The sequence below is a fragment of the Pavona decussata genome, unplaced genomic scaffold, assembly GCF_977016875.1.
Source record: "Pavona decussata unplaced genomic scaffold, jaPavDecu1.1 SCAFFOLD_64, whole genome shotgun sequence".
NCBI lineage: Eukaryota > Metazoa > Cnidaria > Anthozoa > Scleractinia > Agariciidae > Pavona > Pavona decussata.
The window spans coordinates 6,421,251-6,444,981 of record NW_028145484.1 but is presented as its reverse complement, the minus strand read 5'-3'; the positions used below and the strand labels follow the sequence as shown (position 1 = coordinate 6,444,981).

Genomic DNA, 23,731 nt, shown 5'->3' with positions numbered 1-23,731 from the left:
ATGTATAACAAGTATAAGGTGGTGCACAGACCCAAATGACAATAACAAAATCATTTGGAAGAACGGATTTTATGGTCCAATCAGTCATCAAACATGAGAAAATTGGAATGATCAAGAATGCTAATTGAAAATTAAAAACAACGTATTTTTAGAAACAAAGACCATTTGTATCGCCCCAGCAGGTCGTACAGATTTTAATAAATATAAGCATTTTCAGCAGGTGGATATTGTCATTTGAGCAGGTATAATTATAAAGCAACCGCATTACGACAGAATATTCGCGAACTGTCCCAAAGTCAAAACTGAAATCATAATGACACGTTGCTGGGCGATTATCGAAGTGTAATAGAAGCTTAACTTCGTAGAATTACAGCCAAACCTAGCTCCTCGTCTAAGCGTTTATTGACATCCACCCTTTTAAAAATTTTCAATTTGTCTCGGTGTTCCCGCTGTGTATTGGCTATGAATTTTTATCAGTTAAACACTGATTTTGGCTCACATTTTTAGGCTTACGTATCTAGCGTTTCAGAAAAAAGTGATAAAAAAAGTTGGTTTTGTGCTTGGCTTTTTATGTGATCGCCAATTTTTTTTTGTTTCTGTGATATTTTTCCTTCCATAAAAAAAGCCAGGCGGGAAGATCATCGTTTACAGACAAAATTGATTACAAACAAGCACGCGCGGAAATGCGATAAAACATAGGACTGCTACTATTCAACAGTAAAACGCTCAAACTATAGAGTCATGCTGGGCTGTAAATTGTATAAATGCTTTATTTCGTAAATTTTTAATGGCATAAGTGTTGTTTATCACTTGCTATAATTCCCTGTTCGACATCGTCGCAAAGGAAAGTTATACAGGCCAGTTATTGACTTAGAAAATGACCTTTAACAAGTTGCATTTTTTGGGAGGTGCTAAGAGACGTGAAGGAGACATACGTTTTTAGTGGAAATGAAGCGGCGGTTTAAAGGTTGCGAGACTTATTCACAATGAAGCGCCATGGATGGATCGCATGGCTAGTAATCCATTGTCTTATAACCACAGCCAATCTGAGAAATTCTCAAAACTGCCCAAGTAAGTGCTGTTGAGAGAATGCTAATCTTAGCTGAGCTTCTCGATCTCTTTGTTTCAGCTTTCTTACAAGTAAGCCATTACTGATTAAACGATTTTTTGTTCAAACGATGAATAACTTTATTGACAGAATCATGCGAAATGTCTCTTGGCCTGGAGAATGGCTTCATCACTGACAAACAACTTTCGGCTTTCTCAGCCTACAACAACGACTCGTCTACATATGGGGCTCATCGCGCCAGACTAAACTTAAACTCATGGCCTCCAGGATATAGAGCTTTCAAAATAGCTCACTCTAACACACTACCGTGGATAAGGATTGACTTAAGACAGCAACTAGTCGTTACAGGGATAGCGACACAGGGCTATGGAGATCCATCCGTAGCGGAATGGGTCTCTAGTTATCGGTTGATGTATGCCGACAAGCATGACTTTGCTTATTTTTTGGACGTCGATGGAGAAGTTCTGGTAAGTGGCAATTCAATTTATTATACAGCGTAAAATCATGAATTCAAATTGTTTCGATACCTAGCCGTTTAATTAGCTATTTGCTCATTTATCTTCTTCGGCATCATGAGGTTTTAGCATTAAGTCTTTAATGCTACGGCTTGACATTGATTTTCGAGTTGTTTTTCAGTCCAGCCGTCAACACCCTTTCAATAAGCCTACAAATGTGAATAAAAATTAGTGACAGAAACTGATATCGCCTGCATTTCATTTCTTTTCTCTTGATGCCATGATAAGAATCAGTTGTAACTTAAAGGCTTAAAAGATTGACGAGCTAATTTATCTTTATTTTACTAGCTACTTATGGTAGGGAAAGTTTTAAAATAACGGAAATCCCTCTGGCTAAAAATTTAACATAATTAATATTCCCATGAATTGTTTTTCCTTATAACTCAATACTATGTAATTACGGTCTTGACATGAATAGAAAACAAAGACCGATCGATCGACATTTTTTCACGTAATGGGAATCTCTATTGACACCAATACATGGACGAGCCTTATTTATTGGCAATTTCTCGGTAAGTTAATTACATTTATAACTCTCACTGCAGCAGTTGTCTGTGTATTTAGTTGATATTAACTGACTTCCCCATTATTTTGCCCATCCTTAGAAAGTTCAAAATAATGAAACAACAATGCTTGAGCTACTTCAGACCGATGAAAGAAAAACTGAATAAAATAAACAGCGAAAACTAAGCATAGACTAAAATCCTGATATAAAAGAACATCCCTCTCGATTCAGAATCCCTTGTATTTATAGATATTTTTACAGTTAAACATTATAATCGGGTAGAACAAGATTGCACGGAACTTGTTACAAATTTTAACTTGGTGGTTAATTTGAGTTAAATGAATGAACATTGATTGGCTATGATAATAAACTGTAATATACAGAGCCATGAAGCATGTCTCACATCGTATATTTTTTGGTTGCTTTTAATTTGCGTTATTATGAAAGCTGTATCAACAGCAGTGCCAATTATTTCAACATTTTTACGTGTTGATTGGTTTGGTGGTTGAGAGAAGAGTGCGCTTGTAACAAAACATTATCGGTTTGCGGTTGCCTCGGCTACTTTTCGTGGGCAGGTTTTCGCCCGCAAGATGACTATACATTCTACAACAACTTGGCGCTCAGCTCATTTAAATATTTTATTTAATCTAGAATGGTCACTCCAACTACTTATGTATGTGCATGAAATTGGATAAATCGTTTCGTTTTGTCAGCAGCGCTTGGGAACAAGTGAAACTGATTTTAACTAAAAGTGAAATGCCAGTATGGCTTATTATCACAGACGATACAACCAATTTGCTGTCTCTAATTTGCTTGGGTTTCACAAAGTGTCAGTCGTCGACGTCGTCGTCGTCGTCGTTGTGTTGGTTAATTTCAATTTTCATGCAATATAATTATCAGTTTTGACTGTATGTTTTAGTGATTATCAGTTTATCATTATCTGATGATATACCCTACCTTTGATCGAGCTATTTTATATGACCATGTGCCAATATTACAATATTTTATAACATTGACTGCCCCTCTAGCGTTCTAAATCTGATTGTTGGCTTTAAAGTGGTATATAAAATTGCCATCCTGTCCTGAACCAAAATTATTTCAAATACCAAGTCTTAGTTACTTGGATGGATGGAAGATGTCTTAGGTACCGCGTATACATTTATAGACCAGCCGTTCCATGTCCTATGCAGTGCTTTTGTAAGTGGTACATTGGCAATTTAAGAGCTTTTAGCCCATGTCACTTACATGAAGTTTTAGTGGCCTTTCAAATTCAGTTATGAGAATGAAATCAGAGTTAACTTGTAAACGACCCTCTCTTTTCAACCCAACCAACCAATGGGTGAGTGAGTGAATGAAAGTATGAATGAATGTATGACTGCCACTGAGGATCGTTTCAACTAGAAGTCGTTATATTACGTAGAAATTCTTAGATTAGATACTGAAACGGTCTGGTCCTTCGCCCCTGTGAAAATCAAGCAATTTGAAAATTTCAGATTCATAGTAAAGGCGCCGGCGGTTTGGCAAAAAGGAGAACAGGTACAACACCCGAACTGCCCCTCCCTCCTCCCTCCTCCCCCTCCTCCTCCTCCTCCTCCTCCTCCTCCTTCTTTTTCGTCTACTTCTTCTTCTTCTTCTTCTTCTTCTTCGTCTTCTTCTTCACCATCTTCGTTTTTTCTTCTCTATTGAATTCAAACATAACTCGGACATTTTGATATAATGTTGAACATTACCCATGCATGTTTTCATAGCGTCATTAACGTTAAAATAGCGAAAAAAAAAAAGCTGGGTTGTGGTGGAAAAATTCCGATGGGGTCATAGGTACTTAAGTATCTGTAAGAAACATGCGGTGCAGTTTTTATATACATATCAACTCGTCAAATTCGCCTTTCAACTTGTAAAGACCCTTATATTTTTTATCCAAACTCTCCACCCATTCATGATGATTGTAGAAAGACCAGAACACATGTACATCATCCGGGACTACGTTGCTGGATTACGTATCGACGCTAAGTATTGCCTTCTTCGTTAGGATTTTATTGGAAACAAAGACAGCAACACCACACACAGACACGAAATAACGGTTGCCGCCATTGCATCGAGCCTCGTTATGCTACCCACTAAATGGCATAACAACATTGGACTCAGAATGGAAGTTTATGGCTGCGCACCTGGTAAGGAAATTTCCTGAAATATAATTGAATTTTAAATTTCAGCATCAGACAGTAGCGAAACTGGACGAAGTGATCCGAGCTATATCATTCTTTCGTTCCTTTGATTCTTATCTTTTTTTTTTTCAACGCAAATCTACAAAGAACAATAAGACCCAATTTAAACACCCAGAGCGACTCCATTAGAGCCAAACTCTTTGTTTAACTTTCAATTTATTCATCTCTTCACTATATATACTCGATTTCATTATTTTGCTTTCACTTAATAATGACGTTCTGGAAACGTCGAAACGTCGTGCTATGTTTTACAATATTTTATCGCAGATTTTTATTGTCAAATATACACTGTAGGAATTTTATCATATTGCAATATTTTCAGTTACTTTCAAGCGCCAATTATATGTTGCACAAGATTATGCAAGGGTCACTAATGCTAAACTGAAAATAACAACAGACTATTCATTTGTTTACAATTTCCTTAATGGCCTTATTAGTATTTCTAGGTAGTTAAACATTTATTCCAGAGACTGAATGATTGATTGACTGACTGACTGACTGACTGACTGATTGATTGATTGACTGAGCGAATAGTTGACTAATACGTGCATGCTTGGATGTTGGTATTACTTGGAACATCATTGTACTTTTCTCCTGAGCTTGATGTAGTGAAGAAATCTCACATGTACATAAAATTATTTATTTTATTTATATTTTATTAATTTTTGTTTTAGGATATTATTTTGAGGCGTGGTTAATGCTCGACAAAACTCCATTCTCCCTGGATTATATGAACAAGTCAAGTCAAGAATACAAGGATGCGACTTTGAAAGCCACAGAGGAGGTCGGCTCATCATATATGTAATATTACCTATAGAATAAACAGGAGATTGTTGAAGCTGATACCAGTTGCAACCCAACGATACCCCTGGCAGTGCCCATTGTTTATATTACCCGCCCCCTCCATACTAATGACCATTGCCGGGCGTGCATAGCAACCATTGAAATAAGTGATTCTTGGGCGTCTATGAATAATAACGAGCAATATGACAGTCCTAAGAAATTTCTTGAACTGTAAGTGAATGTCCCGAGAACAATAGGCATTCTGTCCGATGTGTACTCTATGCAATATTAATTATTAGTATATACCACACAAGTGAATAGTGCTTTTCGCGCGCACTGATTGGCTAGCTCGGAGGTGATTAGCCAAGTACTATTTACCTCCACTTTGGTAAATAATTGTTAATTATAGTTGACGGGCAACTCATTTTGTATGCAACGCTTGCTCATGGACTAATTGTTAAATATAGAATCAAAAAGAAAAAATTAAGCTGTTTTATCATTATTTTCTGTAGATCCATTCCTATTTCAACAATGTGGGAGGATATTTATTCAACAGGCTACTGAGGCTGAGGTAAGCTTGATAAGTTTCTAGTTTCTCTGCTACTGACGTATGCGCGCCAAAAATCCCTCCACCAACTTGTTCATACGGAGTAAAATATCTTGCCTAAGAGAATAATTGAACACGGCAGAATGCATTGCCACTGGCCCCGGGAACGACCCAGACAAAACTTCAACATCTCGCCTCCACATCTTCATAGCAAATAGAGTTATCATATCCATCGTTGTTGTTGTTTGTTTACTTTGCTTTGTAGTTCTTGTCACGCGCTATTTAGTAGACAACCGGGCGATATTCACTTAATGCTCTTTTATTTCTTGCCTTCATTTGTTTTTAATATTTAGTCCTCAGCAATCGCCACAGATAGCTACTTTCGTCACAGCAGAGGTTGCAATTTACTGCCTTGAGTCGAGTGTCCATCTTCTTAAGGCAAAACTCAACACACTGATTCGCACGTCGGACACGTTCGAGGCAGAGTACCTTAAAATCAAGTACCCACGTAAGTAACTTGGTCATGTTCCCTGGTTTACTAATATCCGTCGTTTTTGTTTCTTATTATTTATTTATTTATTTATTTATTTAGCTTTGTCCATATGGACAGGGATACCGCAACAGCTAAGGCCAATTACTGCGGACCCGGGATATAAAGAATATACGCACAATTCCAAAGCAGAAACAAAGTAATAAAAGACATACAATAAAACATACAACAGGAGATAATTAGAACTATAATGTATGAATAGGAGACTAAGGTCTTAAATAAATACGAATAAATTACAAATGTGATAAATGTGATACCATATGCCTTTGTCTTTGTAGTGATCAGCCCTGGCACCCTTTTATTACTGCTTCTTCCAGTTAACTAAAAATGAATCCATCCTTTTTTCAGTTGCGTGTGACTGTCGACCTCCGCTAGTTGATCTGCAGCTAAAGCACTCCGTATCTGAATCCGACATTGTATACACGACAAACCGATCATTCCACTTAACAACTATAGCAACCAGCAAATGCTCAAATTCCAACCAAACACAGCATCAATGGATATTCTCTCGGATTGACTCCGAAACAAAATACTTCTCACCATTTCTGATGTACGAGTTAACCAATAGGACCACAATTAATCTGAGGCCAAGACTGATGGGTGCAGGTGTCCTGTATGTTTCCGTAGTAGCATCCGTTTTGAAGGTGCGAGAGGCATTTGCATATGATTATGGATTCCTGAGAATCCGCCACCCAGATCTGGTAGCTAAGATTGTTGCACCTGAGAGAGTGTCAAGACGAGGCTCGATTGTCAAATTAGATGGTTCAAGGTCGTATGATCCGGAATTCAAATGGCTGCATTACAGAAGATTACATTTTACCTGGCGTTGTCGAAGACAATGTCGAGAGGACTCTATGAATATTTTGACTTTCAAAAGAGCTGAAGTGGAGCCTTGCTATGGAATTGCCAATGCCACAGATTCTTTCATCTCCAATCAAAGAGTTTTTACCATTGACATTGATCACTTCAAGTCCAATTGTACTTATTTATTTCGCTTGTCAGTGGCAAAGGACATAAGAATAAAGTGTACAGAGCATGCGTTAGAAGTCACGCCAGCAGTACCATTCGCCATTCGGTAAGTATTTCTCAATTTGCCCCCCTCCCCCCCCCCCCCCTTCCAAAAATGAAAGAAATAAGGACATAAATAAATAAATAAATAAATAAATAAATAAGAAGAGTACCATATCTACGCCTTGACACGACCTTTAAAGAAACATTGCATTTTATTTGACTAACTCCATAATCAAAGGGTTTTCCTGAATTTGAAGCCAGTTTAACAACAACAACCACATCAACCACATCAACGACAGAGACTTTATTAAGAAAATAACGAAAAGGAAAACACTAACCGCAGGTAGGTGTTGCTATTCGGGGTTAGTTAAATTATTATGTTTCACACCCACAAAAAAGACGAAAACAAAGAAATTCGCATGTGTTCAAGCGCTTTCAATAAAAAGGAGTGAAAAAGAGTTTCGGCAAAACAAATGGAAAACTTCCCCCATTTAACAGACTTTTATTGTTTTATCACTTTTAGGTGCATCAATAACTGCAAGGAGAAAGTGAGTCCTCAGCGGCTTCTAACACTTCGAGTGTTCTGTGGGAGTTTCCCATGCGCCTCTCTTGGCACATTTTCATGGACCGTTCACGTAAATTCAAGAGATAGCCAAGGGAAATCCATATGGCGCGAATTTCAAAACAGTAGTGGCTTGTTTAGTACTAATATGAACACAACACAGTTTAATTTGCCAAGACTCGATGCCCTTACGCCAATTAAAGAAGGGCAAAAATTCAAAATTAAGGTTCAGTCGACTGATAATAATGGACGCCAACAAGAAAAAAAGTTTTATAGATTTATTGCAAATGTTCCTCCAAAACACATAGCCAGTGAAGATACTGGTTGTAAAGTTTGGCCAAGAGAAGGCAGTGCCATATTAACGGACTTCCACATAAGCTGCTTAGGCTGGTACGACAAGGATACTCCACTCCGTTACGCTTTCAAATACACCTTCAGCTCTAGCACGATTATTATCCAAGATGGAACTGTTGGTGAGGTGACCAGTAAACTACCCCTAGGGGACCCTGATATGGGGTACGATCGCACGTTGGAGTTACAGATCATTGATGCTTTTGGAGAATTTTCAACTGTTTTTGTTAAAACTAAGGTAAGGAACTTAAAGGCTGGTTTCCATATATAAGATATCCAATGATAATTGTGCAGCGCGCTCAGCGATCATAACGATCATGCAAAAACGTCACTGGCGGCGAATTTAAGCGATAGAGTCATAACGAGGTAACGATGTATTTTTTTCTCAATCACGGGCTCTCTGCTTTTGAGGAGAGGGGGGAAAGGGCCGAAGTACCCGGAGAACATTTCTCGTACCAAGTGAACACTGAACAAAGTTAACCCACATATGTCAGATATCGAACCCGAGTCACATGGGAGATTGGCGAGTGATCTCGCCCGTGCAACACCTCTCCTCCATGGAATATACAGCCTGGTTTCCATACAATCATTGGGATCGGAGATTTTGGAAATGGTAGTGTTCGTTAGTGATTGTCAGAGTACAAATGTCTGAAGGTACATGTATTCCACCACCAGGTTGATGAATGCTATGAATGCAATGTTCCCTAAGCTGAGCGATCGCCAGCGATCGTTGACGACCATATTGACTGTCATGTCAGACGCAATCTAAAGCAAAATCTAAAACAACTTTACAAGCTTTTCTGACTAGACTTTCTTTTTTATGCAAATTGCTTCCTTCGATCTAATTCTAATTTAAGTCCTTGGAGTTTTTTTGCCTTACTCATGAATTTCTTGACTTCCATATGCAGTCACATTTAGAAGTAAAAAATACCTTACAAATTTCTGATTAGGTTTTCTTAAATCGAAAATCAAGAGAACATGAACATGGAAAGCTGAATTGCTGCTCAACAACATTTACCGAGATGATAATTAACACGGCCCAATTTCATACACAGTTTTAAAATTTATAGCTACATTAAATCCGGTAGTAAAGCACTCGCAATTAAAAGATCTTAGTAAATAATCCAGTTTCATTTTGTGTCTATATATTGTCTAACCAAATTAGAAATTGTTTAATAGGAAGTTGATGTTTTTCTATTTGTGTTGATAGGTAAGACCTCCTCCAGCATCGGAAGCGCTGTTGAAACTAATCAGAGAAGCACAAAATGAAATGAAACTCCTCGTCCAGGGAAATGACGTTGAAAAAGCAGCCGATATGGCCATTACAATTCTGTCTGTTGTTGATAAGAATGATCAGTTAAAACAAGATGAAACGGTAAATAGATCGTGTCCACATAAATAATCATTTTGTACATAGGTGCATATAATATCTGTACGTATAAGCACAGTTTTCTAGTTTAAGTGATTCCCATATGCCTTCTCAGAGCCAGTGATTCTAGCCTGGTCTCAGTGGTCGTATTGATTGACACATAAATGAGTACCAGCAAACCGTTAGGAAAACTAAACGCATGAGTAAAAGGATTCGTGATAGCTTCATGCAATACAGAAGGCTCGAGAAGCCCATTCAAATGCGACGTAATCAACCTCCGTATGCTATTGCATACCCTTACTGATGCCTGCAACTTTACTCTAACCCTTTTAATAACACCACCTGCCTTAATACACCTCATGTCAGGTAAAAGAAGGTAAAATAACATAACCCTAACCCTAAGCTTCACTCCTTAAGTTTCTTCAAAAACTGAAATATTTCTCTAGAAATGCGTCAAGCTAAATGACAGCTGAGACAGTATCTTATTTAAAATTTTACTATATTTATCTCATTTATCTTATTTTGCAAAGCAACTTTTTTTTGTTAGTGTTTCTGGTTTTCAAAATTTACTATCCGCATTTCTGTCTTTTAGTTGAAAGACTCCATATTAAATATTATGGCTGGAGTAGAAGTAAATCGATTGAACCTTGTGACAAAGATAGCGGTTATAACAGCCTATTCAACAAATCGAGTCGATCACTCACTTCCCCAGTCTGCACAGGTTTGTACAGAGTTGTGTTTTTATTTTTTTGTTGAAACTGTTTTTGTGGTTGATGTTGTTGTTTTGTACTTGTGGGTATTGCTGTCAGTTTGGTATTATCTCGGACATTTGGATCCTCCCAAGGTAGCATGTTCATTTGTAATAAAAACTAGATATTGAGGACGCAATTGTTTCAAGTTAAAATACGCGTTAAAAATTTATATTAAATAAGCTCCACTTTTAGAGCATTAGATCAAGGATCAATGTACGGTGAGGCCCGGCGTCTACGCGTAATGCATTGAAAACGTTGGACTCAGATAAAAGTACTAATCTGAGTGAGATTTAAAAACTAAGTTTGATTTTTAACGTGTGGACAGAAAAAGAAAACAAAAAAATCATTTTTGCGCAGTTTTGTCTGTCACTTATACATACACGATAAAAACGTTTGGAAAATAAGGTTTTCGAAAACGATTTTGAAATAACATCGAAAAAAGGCATTGAACGAAACGAAAACGATTGAACGCAGAATTGGAGTGGGAAACGTTTGGAAAGTGAACGCATTCTTTCATGTTAAAAACATTTTTTTTCATTATGCCCAACTGAGTTATCGATAACTGAAAAATTTGACATAAATTACACCCATAACTACGCAATAATTTCATTCATGAAGACACGGCCAATTTAAACGAATTTTAGATTTATAATTATCTTATTGTCATCGTATATTATATTGCTATTGCAGTTTTCTACGCATTCTGATCACTTATACCTCAGCTAGGAAAATGATACAGCAACACAAGCTAGTTTATTTATAAGCTCGCATTCTCAAAATAAATGGCACGATGCTTTTTCTCTTCAATTTATTCTCCACGTTCTGTGGTTTATTGTATTTTCCATCAAATTAGTTTGATATAGAATCGATGTCGTCAAAGAATTGTTAAATATTATGGAGATGTTTCCTTTCATATTACTGTTTTCATTTCCATAAAGGAAGATGCAATTACTTTATTGAGAAAATCAACAGTGTTTTTAGCAACGATGAAAAACGACACTACCAAAGAACTTCAAGTTGGTGACGAAATCAATGTGAACATTCTAACAGGGATTGGAAACGTCATGATGTCATCGTCTAAACAAGCTGACATTAATGAGAATGACGTGGATGTCAATATCGACAGAGAAAAGGTAAGCGAAGCCATTCGGTCCACAAATGATTCATACGGACGTACGGAACTCAAAACGGTTACCGTAATTATAACAAGAATTAAGTGACAGTGCTACCGCTTTGCCCCGGATGGAATGTTAGGTAGTCAATCGCCAGCGTATCCTCGATCGTTAAAAGTCTTTAACAGTTCAACGATAACCCTAGAAACACTTTGGCGAAGAAAGAAAAGCACTGAATAGATTAACATCAAACCATGAACCTGCACGTGCTAACTACTGGACTTAATGGGATCTCGACAGAACCAAATGTTTTCACCAACTAGAAACTGAGGCTAACTTGCACCCAACACTGAGACAGAGAAGAAAGAGGACCTTGTACCGCTAAGTAAACGAGCAACAAACTGAGAACCTTGATGCTATGTTAAAGTTTTGTAAAAGCGAGTAGCTACTCTGGGATTAGTACAGTCGAACCTCCACTAACGGACATATCTCGTTAGCGGACACTTGGTCATGTCCTCAGCTTCATACAAACACTACATTTTTATCCTTCCATAAGCGGACACTTTTTCTAATCCCGACGGTTTCCGCTTCCGGGGAGTTCGACTGTGAAAGCTTCATGGACCGCCCTTAATATCTTTATTCTCTTTTATCTATTTCAGAGTAAAAACATCACCAAAGACTGCGTTGAACTTGTAGACGTAATGAAAAATGAAGTCATTACTCCAGAAGGAATATGCGAAAACCCAATAGTGATCACTACTCCTTTTATCAACTTAACTGCCTGCGTCGAGAAGGCCAACGACATGAAAGTGCAAAAGCTGCTGAAAGGAGAAAACGGCGTCAAGTTACCCGATCCCGAGGCCCTTTTTCCAGGAGTGGAATTGGATGACAACACCGTAATTGATGTCAAGGTAGAAAACAATGCATTTCAAATTGTTATCCTTCCTCCTTTCCTCACTCCCCCTCTCTCTTCCTGAACCTTATAGCCCCCTTCTATTAACTTTTCTTTTTAACTTATCCTTTATTTATTTTGTAGCTACAATTTACGATACAATCAATAGCAGTCCTCTATTAACTTGCCCCGGCCTGGTCCGTATATAAAATGAAGTAATTCTACTCCAATGTATTAATTGATTATCGTCTTAATCTGCCTTTTTAGTTCTAGATCTTTTTTTACAGTTCCTCTTTAGTTTCAACAGACTTAAGGTAGATTTCCACTATTGTGTTAATGTAACGAACGTACAGACGTACATTTTACTGGTTTTATGTACGTACATAAAATTAGAGACTATGTCTGAGTTGCCCGGGCAAACGTAAAACGTGAAAAGTACTCAGCTATTTACGTTTTCGCAATGAAGTCTTTCGCGCATCGCTTTCTATTTTATTTACGAACGTGAAGCCAATTAAATTTACGTCTGCACGCATGTAAAATTCACACAACAGTGGAAATCCACGATAATTTAGGTCAGGAATATATTTTACGTTTCATTTCAGTTTTTCATGTTCGCAAGTGCGCTGCTTACTTTGTAAATGAATGAAATTATATCAGCTTATTTCTCTTGAGCCCTAGAAAACAGCACCACTAGCCTTACGATTTTATGACAAATTTAGTTGATGTAACCCGCCCACCACCCCTCCCCACTGCTTATTGCTCAAGTTTCCTGTTGGATTTCCTTTTGCCATTAGCTTGTGTCGTTTAAAAAGAATCCATACACCTGGCACCCAAAGTCCAGAATTGTTACCTCATCTGTTCTTGACGTCACCTTAAAGAATGTCACTTCTGGTAAGCCACTTCATGTAGAAGGCCTCAAAAAACCAGTGGAGTTGTTCATCAAGAACTGGGAACGGGAAAAAGAACAAGAAAAAGAACAACAGAAGAAGAAGAAACCGCAGCAAATGTATTTCGTGAAACCAAGCCCTCCAAAATCAACAAGAAATATGCGCTTCCACAAAATTTTCCTCCCTTATAGCGACGTGGATACAAGTATCAAAATTGTTCCATCAAACAACAAGAAACTCGAAATTTACGTCAGGAACAAAGTAAGACCAACACCAGCCGAAAATAACTTTCAAACTATTGTACCAAACGTTTCCTCCTGTTTAAACTACACAGAGCGTGATGGTTTTTTCAACTGCCTCTCCGATCCTTACCTTTTCACCATATCACCAAGAACAACGGGTTACACTGGTACCCACTTTCTAGGAATTCGATATGTTGTTGAGACACTCAAGAACAACAATAGTACACGTAGCAAGCGGTCTTGTCGAGATGTCCACGGTCGTCGTCTGAGGCGATCATGCGTGGAAGTCAAAAGCCCGCCAGTTATGGGAAAACTTGCAACGTCAGGATTCCAAAATGGTACAGATGTGAAATATGAGCTGCAAGTTACCATGGGAGCGTGTATGTTTTGGTCAATGGAGGAAAATGAATGGACTAGCAGGGGATGCAAGGTACAGAGCCTTGGGTGGTAGGGTGGGCCCCCTCAAAAAAGGTGTATCGTTTATGCAGCTCTAAAGAATATCGGTACTGAGTCACTGTTCCCTGAAATTGGGAGTGTTTCTTCCATTTAGTCACCCTTCTAACAGGCCCCCACTTCCAGTGATAAAAATTTCAAAAAGTTCACTCCCACTATTAAGCCCCCAACTTCCCTGGTTCCAGCCTGGATGGTGTATCTTCTCATCCAGTGCTATCTGTTATAGCAGCCACAATCGTTTTCTCGCAACGACGAATGACAGCTCATAAATTAATAAGCCATGGAGGATAAAGTGTGAACACAGTTATTCCTGGGATCCGTAAAGTGGTTGTACAAGACCTAAGGTTAATAACCACGGGGAAGGGGGGGGGGGGGGGGGGGCTAATAGAGGAAATACTGTAGCTATTTGCTAACTAAGGAGCCCTAGCGATCTTTAATCTACTGGTGCCTTTTTGGGCTGACACGTTTTTTCCACCTACACAGTTAAACTTATTTTAAGAAGACTTTAAACACCATTTTGTATTTATTGCCTGCTCATTGATCAGATTGGTAAGTGAATTTAATGATCACTGTATCAGTTTGAAAAAAAAATTTAACAGTATTATTAGTCAGTATTATTCCAGTTTCAATCCAGTTTCATCGTTTATTGTCGAACATAAAATCATTTATTTTCTCCTATAAAATTGTTTTTAGATCGGCAGTGAATCAAAAGCAAGTAAAATCCACTGTCTTTGCAATCATCTGTCAGCATTTGGTGGAGACTTCTTTGTGGCGCCAAATCCAATCGACTTTGACAAAGTGTTTGCCGAATTTGGACGTCTAGGCGAGACTGGGAACTTTGTTGTTTTGTCCTTTGTTTGTGTGGTGCTTGGATTATTCGTGGTTGGCCTCGTTTTTGCCCGCAGAGCTGACAAGAAAGATGACTTTGAGGTGAATGTTAAAAAGTGAATTAATTTTAGCCGTATGGTGCATTTAGAAAATAATGTAAATAAAAGTATTGGCAACTAATGGGTTTAAAGAATGTTCAAAAGGAAAACATGTATATGGTAAGACATGCGTGGTTGTCTTGCGGTGAAAAGCGCTTATTTGTTACCATGGTCGCATGCCCACCACTAGTCTTTAACCTCCAGTTAGACACATGTACTCTTTTAACCAAAAATATAGATCACAAGACGACTGATGGAAATTATTAAGTAAAAAGCCAACAAAATAGGATGTCAATAAAATATGGGATTTCAATTATATCAACAGCTGTAATTAACTCTGGCAATATCCTAGCTTCAAAGGCGTAGCCTTTACCAATGTATTTTTGAACGTTTGATTTAAGGTGGCGCCAAATATCCATCTAATGACAGGAGGTGACGGAGGCTATACGCACAGTTACGACATCTCTATACAAACAGGGATCTGGCGAGGCTGCGGAACTACGGCTAATGTCACAATAGTTCTATTTGGTGAGAATGGATGCACCCCTCCTATTCTGCTAACGCAAAATCACATTGGCAAGAGGTTTTTCGCTCGAGGAAGCGTCAATACGTTTACTCTTCACCTTTCAGAGTCCTTGGGCTCGCTCTTTAAAATCAAAATATGGCACGACAACTCAGGAAAAAGCCCCGCGTGGTTCTTCCACCAGGTGTTGGTCACGTGCAATGCAACTGACGAAAAGTGGTATTTCCTCGGCAACCGTTGGCTTGCTCTCGAAAAAGGAGACGGCAAGATTAAAGCGGATATTTGCTCCGCAGGCAAAAAGGAATCACTCGCTTTCAGAAACCTGTTTTACTTCAGAGGGGCAAAAACTGTGGGAGAGAAGCACTTGTGGTTGTCACTTTTCACTAAAGCTCCTCACAGTTCCTTTACCCGATGTCAGCGCCTCTCCTGCTGCTTGTCCATCTTGTTTGCTACAATGGTTACTAATGCAATGTTTTACAAACAAGGAATTGAGTCCGAAGACACGTTTAAGATTGGTCCCATCCAGCTATCATGGAAACAAATCAAAATTGGACTTCAAAGTGGGTTAGTTGCTATTCCTGTCAATGTTATTATTGTTGCAATATTTAGGAACGTAAAACAGCCTGCTTCAAAAGAATGCAATAATAACGATGAACAAGAAGATAACGATGCTAAACCAACCGGATGTTTCCCTCATTACTGTGTTTACATTGGCTGGACGCTCTGTCTAATGGCCTCACTTGCATCAGCGGCTTTCGTTGTTTTCTACAGCCTCATGTGGGGAAAAGAGGTAGCGAATCAGTGGCTTACATCAGTGTTGATCTCGTTCTTCCAGGACGTCATCGTGATTCAGCCAATAAAAGTAGTGTTTCTAGTAACGCTACTGTCACTCATCGTAAAAAAGCCAATGGACAATGATGAAGTGTACGGCCAAGGTCATTCGAGCCACAAATTGGACAAGAAGTTCACTTCATACCCTCCAAGAGGTAAAGAATTGCACAAGGTGCGTTCTTTGAGTGTGCTCAAAAGCAGACTTATGACTGTCTTGATAGAGATCACCGTATTTCTTTTGTTCCTCTTTCTTCTCATGATGGTGTGCTATGGAAATCGTGACACCAAGCGATATCAGCTCACCAAGTCAGTCAGCAATGTCTTCACAGGATTTGAGAAGGTATGCTTTAATTTTGCCGTATTTAATAAGAGGCTTTCAGATTAATATTCGGTATAGACACTGATCCGAATTTGTAAATCGGTTGAGGAGAGGGGAAACCAGAGTACTCGCAGAAAAACCTATTTTTTATATTTTACAGGTTACTACCATTGACGCTTTCTGGAACTGGACTAGAAAAAGCCTCGTACCAGCCCTTTATGACGTCACGTGGTATAATAGCAGGCCTTTTTCGTACAAGGAAGGTTTTATCAGGAACAGAGAGTGCTTTATGGTGGGAATGCCCAGGCTCAGACAGAAGAGAATAAAAAGGGGTGAGAGCATCGTAGACTAGTTATATTAGGCAGTCAGACTTTTAGATAGACGAGACATTGATTAGGGGAGCCATGAGTGCATGGTTCAAAGCTTCTCATAAACGTTAAAATCGGCAAACATATGCCAATTCAACCTTTATTTATAAGGGAATTAATTTCTAGAATTCCAATGGAAAACGTTTTAGCATATCGTCAATCAACTCATCTTTCCTTCATTCATCTGGTAAGATCACGAATTATCTCTCAAAAATCTTTTTAAGGTCTTGAATCCACGAAATTTACTACGTGGGATCCGCTGTAATTGGCTAGGCTGTAGTGGTTTCCCTGCCTAATATTTTTTTTACGTATTCATGCATATAGTATCTATATCTGTATTTTAGTTAAGCGAAGCTAAATAAATAAATAAATAAATAAATAAATAAATAACTGAAAACCGTATGTCGAAGTGTTACCCATTTCTATTGTGATTTTAAATAACACACCAACTCGGACAGGTTTCAAAATATAATAATAATAATAATAATAATAATAATAATAATAATAATAATAATAACAATAATAATAATAATAATAATAATAATAATAATTCATATTTAAACAGTGCGATTCCTTCAGTCGCAGGACTGGTATCAACTGTATAACATAAAATATATAACAGTTGTGTTCTATCTAACATTACTCTATCTAAGTGGAAGTCCAAGTAAACAAAGAAGGTTCGTCGGCTTAATACCTTTGATTGTGATGGCTTGATTTCACGGATTAGTTTATATTTGCAGTTTCTATTTTTGCAGGGTCTCTTCATTTCAGACGAAGTAAAATTAAGTTTGGTAACAGTCTATTAAACACAGAATACGCCTTTCTCCTTATACAAACGCCACATAAGCACGGGTTTTTATTTGTTGTTGATCAGTTGATTATCGGTAATTAACTGATCTATTTTCACCCTCAGATACCATTTGTCAGGTCAGTCAAATTCAGCCGCAGTTCATCAAGCACTTTCCCAGATGCATTCCATACTACAGCGAAAAAAGCGAATACAGGACCAGGTATAACAAGCCAAAATGGATTCCAATTCGCAACGAAAGTGGCTTTCGATCACTATTCGAAACGCTTTATCTTTGTTCCAGGCCCTGGCGTTATGAAACAGACGAGGAGTTACAGACGCTGTGGTTCCAAGGCTTAGCGTCAACTTACTCCGGGGGTGGTTACATCGCTGACCTTGGCTATAACACAGAGGATGCACTACAGGTGATTGACAACTTAGAAAGCAATGATTGGATTGATAACATGACCGCTGCAGTATTCATAGAATTTACTTTATACGAGCCCGCTACCTCACTATTCAGCGCTGTCAAGCTTCTTTTCGAGAGGTTTCCAAACGGAGGTACGAACACCATAACACAGTTTAAAACGCTAACAATTTATTCACCTCAAGATCCAACCTTTCGCGGTTTCTACGAAACGTGTCAGTTATTTTTCATGTTACTTATTCTGTTCTGTGTTGGTACCGAGGTTGGGAAGATATACCAACACGGATGTACGTATTTTAAAGACCCATGGAGCTGGTTGGAGATAATTCTTCTAGCAAGCTCGCTTTTATTATTAGCTATGTTCTACTTAAAAGAATCTTACACAAGTGAATTCATCAAAGAAGTAAACAAGAACCCATTTCAAAGCTGGAGCACAGACAACATTGCATTGTTGTCAGACCTTGAAGTGGCGTTATTGTCATTTGTTGTTTTCTTAGTGACAATGAAGATGTTAAGAATCATTCGCTTCAACCCTCATATCATTCAAATGCGAATGACACTCAGTATTGCTGCCAAGTGTTTTTGGTCTTTCTCCGCCGTATTTATAACCATTATGATTGCTTACGTCACACTTACAACTCTTACATTTGGGAGAAATGTTTGTCAGTACCACTCATTCTTGCAATCGTTCAGCTCTGTTCTGTTGATGCTTATCGGCGCCAAGGCACCTTTCCACGAACTGCAAAGAGTCAGTAGTATTATCGGACCATTTTTTATGTTTGCGTACATGGTTTCCATCGTAATGATATTTCTCAATATGTTTCTTGCGATACTTAATGACGCTTATACTGAGTCTCGTGAACAGGGACAAGAAGGGCTTCCAGATTTGGAGCTATCAAACCTTTTGAAAAAGACTGCAAAGAAAACTGCCAAGAAGACAAAAGTGAAAGCAATTAAAGTTCTACAAGCACTCCCACAATTGGTGCGGAAAAAGCAGCCCAACACTACCGTGACACAAGAGGATGAGATTTTAATTGATCCTTCTATTGGAGAAAATGAAGATGATTCTGCATTTAACGATGATGATAATGTAACTCTCCAGGATATAATGGTATTGTTAAGTGACATCAAACATGATATAAGCAATTCTGTTATGTCCCTAGATGACATCGTTCCAATGGTAACGATTTATGACACAGACAAGAGGTGGTCGCGACCAAACTACGATTCTGACGACGAAGATGAAACATTTTACACGTGTTCATCTTTGTTTGGTAGCGAGTCAGACAGCGAAATTTCAAAGTCTAATTATGACATTTATCGTAATAACAATGACCGCTCGCTACCTTACGAATCTCTGATTATGGAGGAATGGAATCGGAGGACTTTCCAAGGGGTTGACGTTTTCGTTTAACCCGTTATAGCCGTATTTATATTCCTAAGAAATATGCGGTATAGAGAAGGTAACACGATTCAGCGGACTAACAGTAGGCGACTTCTTCTTTCCGTGTCATTTTGTATTTAAAATAACACTGACTTCAAAATGCAAGGATTGTAACAGCATTAGATAGCTAGAGAGTGGGCAAATGCAAGCTTAAAGGGGAAGTATCACGCAAATTTGCTGTCATTTCAAAACCCAAAAATGTTTGTCTGTCAGCAGAAACAACGAAATAATTGTGAAGTGTGTTATAAATTATCACCCCAGTGCAATAAAACTGCCGATTAGTGCTTCTAACCAGAGACAGAGTAGAGGGTCCCCAATAGGGTTCTTCCATCCCGCCATCCCGGACAAAATTTTCCCTTAATCCCTTAATCCCGACCGCAGTTTTTGCCCAATCCCGATCCCGGTCAAGTCATAATTTTTTTCAAGCCCCTTACCTCGACGAAAAAAGGCATTTTCAGTTGGATGTAAATTCCCACTGCAAATCTGAACACTGATCTTTGCCCACTGGTCTTCGGTCTCCGAGAAATTAGCTGTAAGATTATTTATTCTTTTTCTCTCCACCAACATCGTTCATTTTAATAAAGTTTCCTGCGAATCACGTCAGTCAATAATTCAGTTAACCATTTCTTTTTAGAGCTTGTTCTTTTCCTTTTTTTTTTCTTTTTTCTCTCAACTGAATGGTGAGGGCTGCCTTTCTTATCACGCTGATCCTTGGAAACTTTTCAGTCACAGATAATGGCCTTCAAAGTCTGAAGAGCACTGCTGCTCACGTACCACAACGTGGGACTGAAACAGATAATTGAAAAGGTGACTGAGGCCAAACACGACTCCCGCTGGCCTTAGACCTCTGGAATAAGTGCTTTCCTGAGTACGTTTCTGAGATGTTCTCCTTTTTGATCAAAATGTGGTGAGATCTCTCTGTTGACCTTTTGATTTTGATCATGACGGAAACTACTCAAATTTACCGAATGGAGGTTTTCTTATCATTCGGAGCCGTTTGAGTTAGTTCCTTTATGCCGTTGCGTACGCTAGCCTCTGTGGCATTTGTTTAGGTTTATCGGCTCAAGTTAACTGCAAGGTCTCAGGGAGAACTGAAGAAATTTTATCTGTAAAGATATAGGACCCGTAAATTTCTTTTCTGGTCCAGGACGGTGACAGCGGTGGGCTCCCGTTTATAACAATTTATTTACTGTTCAACCACCAACCGCGTTCCCAACTTCAGAGGACCCTGGGAACAAGTTTGTTCAACCATTTGTAAGGAACGAGATGTTAACCAGTATGTTTGTAACATTCATCTCTCTCCTTAGGTGAATTTCAGGCATCCTGACAGTGACAACTAGATTTTCATTTTACATTCCAGGGGCGTAGCGTGGAGTTTTGAAGATGTACGCACAATAAGGCGCTTACAACTAGGAGGGTCTGGGGGCATGCTTCCCCAGAAAATTTTGAAATTTAGGGTCTCGGAAATGTTATACCCTGGTTTTTCTGCGAGGCATTTTCAAAAAATAATGCAGCAAAAATGCAGTAGAAAGTTGTTGATTTTAACCATTTCCCTAGTGTTTTCTGTAAGCTACGGTGCTCCGAAAAGAAAAAAAAATACAAAACCAATGAAGAAAGGTCACAAGCAAAGGGCAAGGCGTCGACCCTTAAGACGGACAAACTCCGTTACCAACCTGTCAATATCTACGTTCTTATGTTTATGTATATGAAGGATTGCTAGGGAGCTTAATCTTTCGCCCGTCATCGTACTTCGCAGAGGAGATTTTAGTCTCTTCATGCTACTGAAGCTACGTTCGGCAGTGCATTTAGACACAGGATAAGTTAACAATGTTACGAGAGCAACACAGCACACCGGGATAAAATTGGGAGTTTGCGTGGTCAAGAGTCTCCACCAAAGTCTGCGGCAGCATAATGATTAATGCTTGGATAATGGAAATTCTAATAAAAAACGCCAGTATAATGTGAAAATATGAAATTATTACCCAGCAAATTTAATGAGAAATTGTTTTTCTTAGATCTCAGCTGTACGCACGGGCGTACGTGCGTATATGGACGCTACGCCCCTGCATTCTTGACACCGGACTTCCCGGATCTCGTTTCTTTAGAGTTACATTTCCCGCGTCCCGCTTCGTAAAATCGTCAAATCCCACTTCCCGTCCCTAATTCTAATCCCGAATATCGTCGCTCTTTTCCGTTAAAATCCCGAATCCCGACCTTTAAAAAAGCCAAATCCCGGATCCCGAAAAACCTATTGGGGACCCTCAGAGTAGGCCGGTATGGATTGAAACTTAAAAAATGTTGGCTAATGTTTTTCAACTTCTCGCATTTTTGTTTCCAAAATGCGCTAGAACAGATCACGAGTTGTTCCTTTCAAGAATTGAGTGGATTTCTTTCCTCTCGTCATTCTAGAATTATTTGGCAGCTGATTGAAGGTTTTATTTCATCATTTTTAACAAAAAAAAAAAAAAAACCCACGATACTTCCCCAATCATACAGTCCAGTAGAATATGTCTTCTACAGGGGCTATACTGGCCTTGAAGAACTTACAAGGAAATGAAATAATTATTCACTGTTCATTTTGGGCCCTTCAGTTTTACTGTAAATGAGATTTGTTCCTTTAAATCTGGTCCCTTTACACGGTACTTTTTATCAGTACCGTAGTACAGAAATATTATATTTAATCGAGTAAATAGTGAAAAAAATGACAAATCCAACTAGTTTTTCTGTAGTGTAAAGATTGTAATCCTTGCATTAAGTTGAACACTCTTCACCCCGCGTCTAAGTTGGGTATATTAGGTAGGTTAAAAAGAAGTAAGAGTAGAGGAATAACAATTTAAAGCAGCTGACGACATAACTAAATCGTGAGTAAAATGTTGAAACAAGAGTTAGAGTATATGATTAAAATTTTAGCTAAAAATGAATCAGGTATGTATAAAACTATGACGACGAATCTTCGCCGTAAAATTATTTGTTCCGGCAAGAGAACCAATATTAATACTTACTAATTAACAACTATTCACCGAAGTGGAGGTGAATAGTGATGGATATATCCATCACTATTCACCGACAGTAAGGTGAATAATTGTTTTAGCATATGCCACACAAACTGAATAACTAGTGGATCAAAAAATTATTTTACTTCTGACAATATACCGACAAATGGTATGAAATTTTAAAATCTGTGCGAAGTTCCGTCTCGCTTTCTTTCAGTCAAATAAAACTTTTGAAGACAGTTGTTTAGTTCCTACAGTGTCATTTCTTCCATTTTTCTTTGAAATTTGTCTTGTTGTTGAAAACATGCTGAAAAATATTAGATGTTTCATTGTTTTCATTGTAATTTTAGCGCTCGGCAGTTTTCTCAAACAAGGAATTGTATTTTCCTTTTTTCACCTCAGAATATGTGGTTGAAAAGATTAAATAAGTTACCATTTAATGCCGTCAAACCAAACTTTCTGGCAATTTATGTATCTTTTTAACAGCCGCCTCGTTTATCGAAATAATTTACTCTTAAGTAACCGTGGCGAAACGGGAAGCCATCTTGTTTCTCTTTGGCTGCTCGGAGGTGAATAGTACTTGGCTAATCACCTCCGAGCTAGCCAATCAGCGCGCGCGAAAAGTACTATTAATTCACTTGTGTGGTATTATTTCGTTTTAATTTGGTCTCAAGTTATCTAAGTAACTGAGTGGCTTTTCAGAAACTAAATAAAATCAATTGAAAGTGACTAAAAAAGGTTCTGTAGTAGCTTTAATTCAACCACCACTCTATGTTTACTTTCAGATCACGTGACTGATCCCGAGCATTCTTTATTTTGTTTTCTTTAATTTCATGGAATTAAAATTCCTAAAATATTTGAAATGGCTAAATATAAAGTTCAAGCAAAAGGGTTCCTTGACGTATTTCTGTAAACATAGAAGTCATAGACCGTCGTCTCACTGCGAAGACAACCGAACCTTTAAAACTGGTAAAGGCTTAGGGGACCGGTTATTTATTGTTTTCCTTTGTTGTACACATAACGATTCATGGCTCGTATTATTTACAAGAAACATAACAGCTCAAACCCATCACATTACCGCACACACAAAAATCCCAAAAATCTATACCCTGTTTCCGTCCTTTCACCTTCCACGAGATAACCCTTTTAATGTATGAGTCTTCTGATATTATGAAGAGCGATCGTCAGTTTACCTGGGTTTTTGACATCACCTTCAACCACAGGCAGCCAAGCTCATGTCACTAGAGGCTTCTCCTTCAACGGATCAAGAGCAACTCTTCTCCGCGTA

At 38.4% G+C, this 23,731-nt stretch overlaps 1 protein-coding gene across 1 annotated transcript; it reads left to right on the top strand.

Annotated features, from left to right (window-relative positions):
• The first annotated feature begins 478 nt into the window (after positions 1-478).
• On the top strand, positions 479-23,180 carry LOC146478789 (polycystin family receptor for egg jelly-like). Its single transcript, XM_085112410.1, has 17 exons — positions 479-1,071; positions 1,199-1,536; positions 4,119-4,260; positions 4,989-5,098; positions 5,610-5,668; positions 5,998-6,152; positions 6,543-7,269; positions 7,729-8,356; positions 9,329-9,493; positions 10,080-10,208; positions 11,178-11,372; positions 12,011-12,262; positions 13,038-13,802; positions 14,519-14,755; positions 15,153-16,445; positions 16,585-16,756; positions 17,706-23,180. The coding sequence occupies exons 1-17, from the start codon at positions 987-989 to the stop codon at positions 19,418-19,420; spliced, it is 7,167 nt and encodes a 2,388-aa protein (XP_084968536.1). The 5' UTR covers positions 479-986; the 3' UTR covers positions 19,421-23,180.
• The last annotated feature ends 551 nt before the right edge of the window (positions 23,181-23,731 follow it).

Bases quoted from the DNA above. Each gene is read 5' to 3' on its own strand.
- LOC146478789 (XM_085112410.1), top strand. From the start codon at position 987: ATGAAGCGCCATGGATGGATCGCATGGCTAGTAATCCATTGTCTTATA. The intron at 12,263-13,037 runs GTAGAAAACAAT...TTTTGCCATTAG, and splicing joins ACACCGTAATTGATGTCAAG to CTTGTGTCGTTTAAAAAGAA. The intron at 16,757-17,705 runs GTGAGAGCATCG...TTTCACCCTCAG, and splicing joins ACAGAAGAGAATAAAAAGGG to ATACCATTTGTCAGGTCAGT.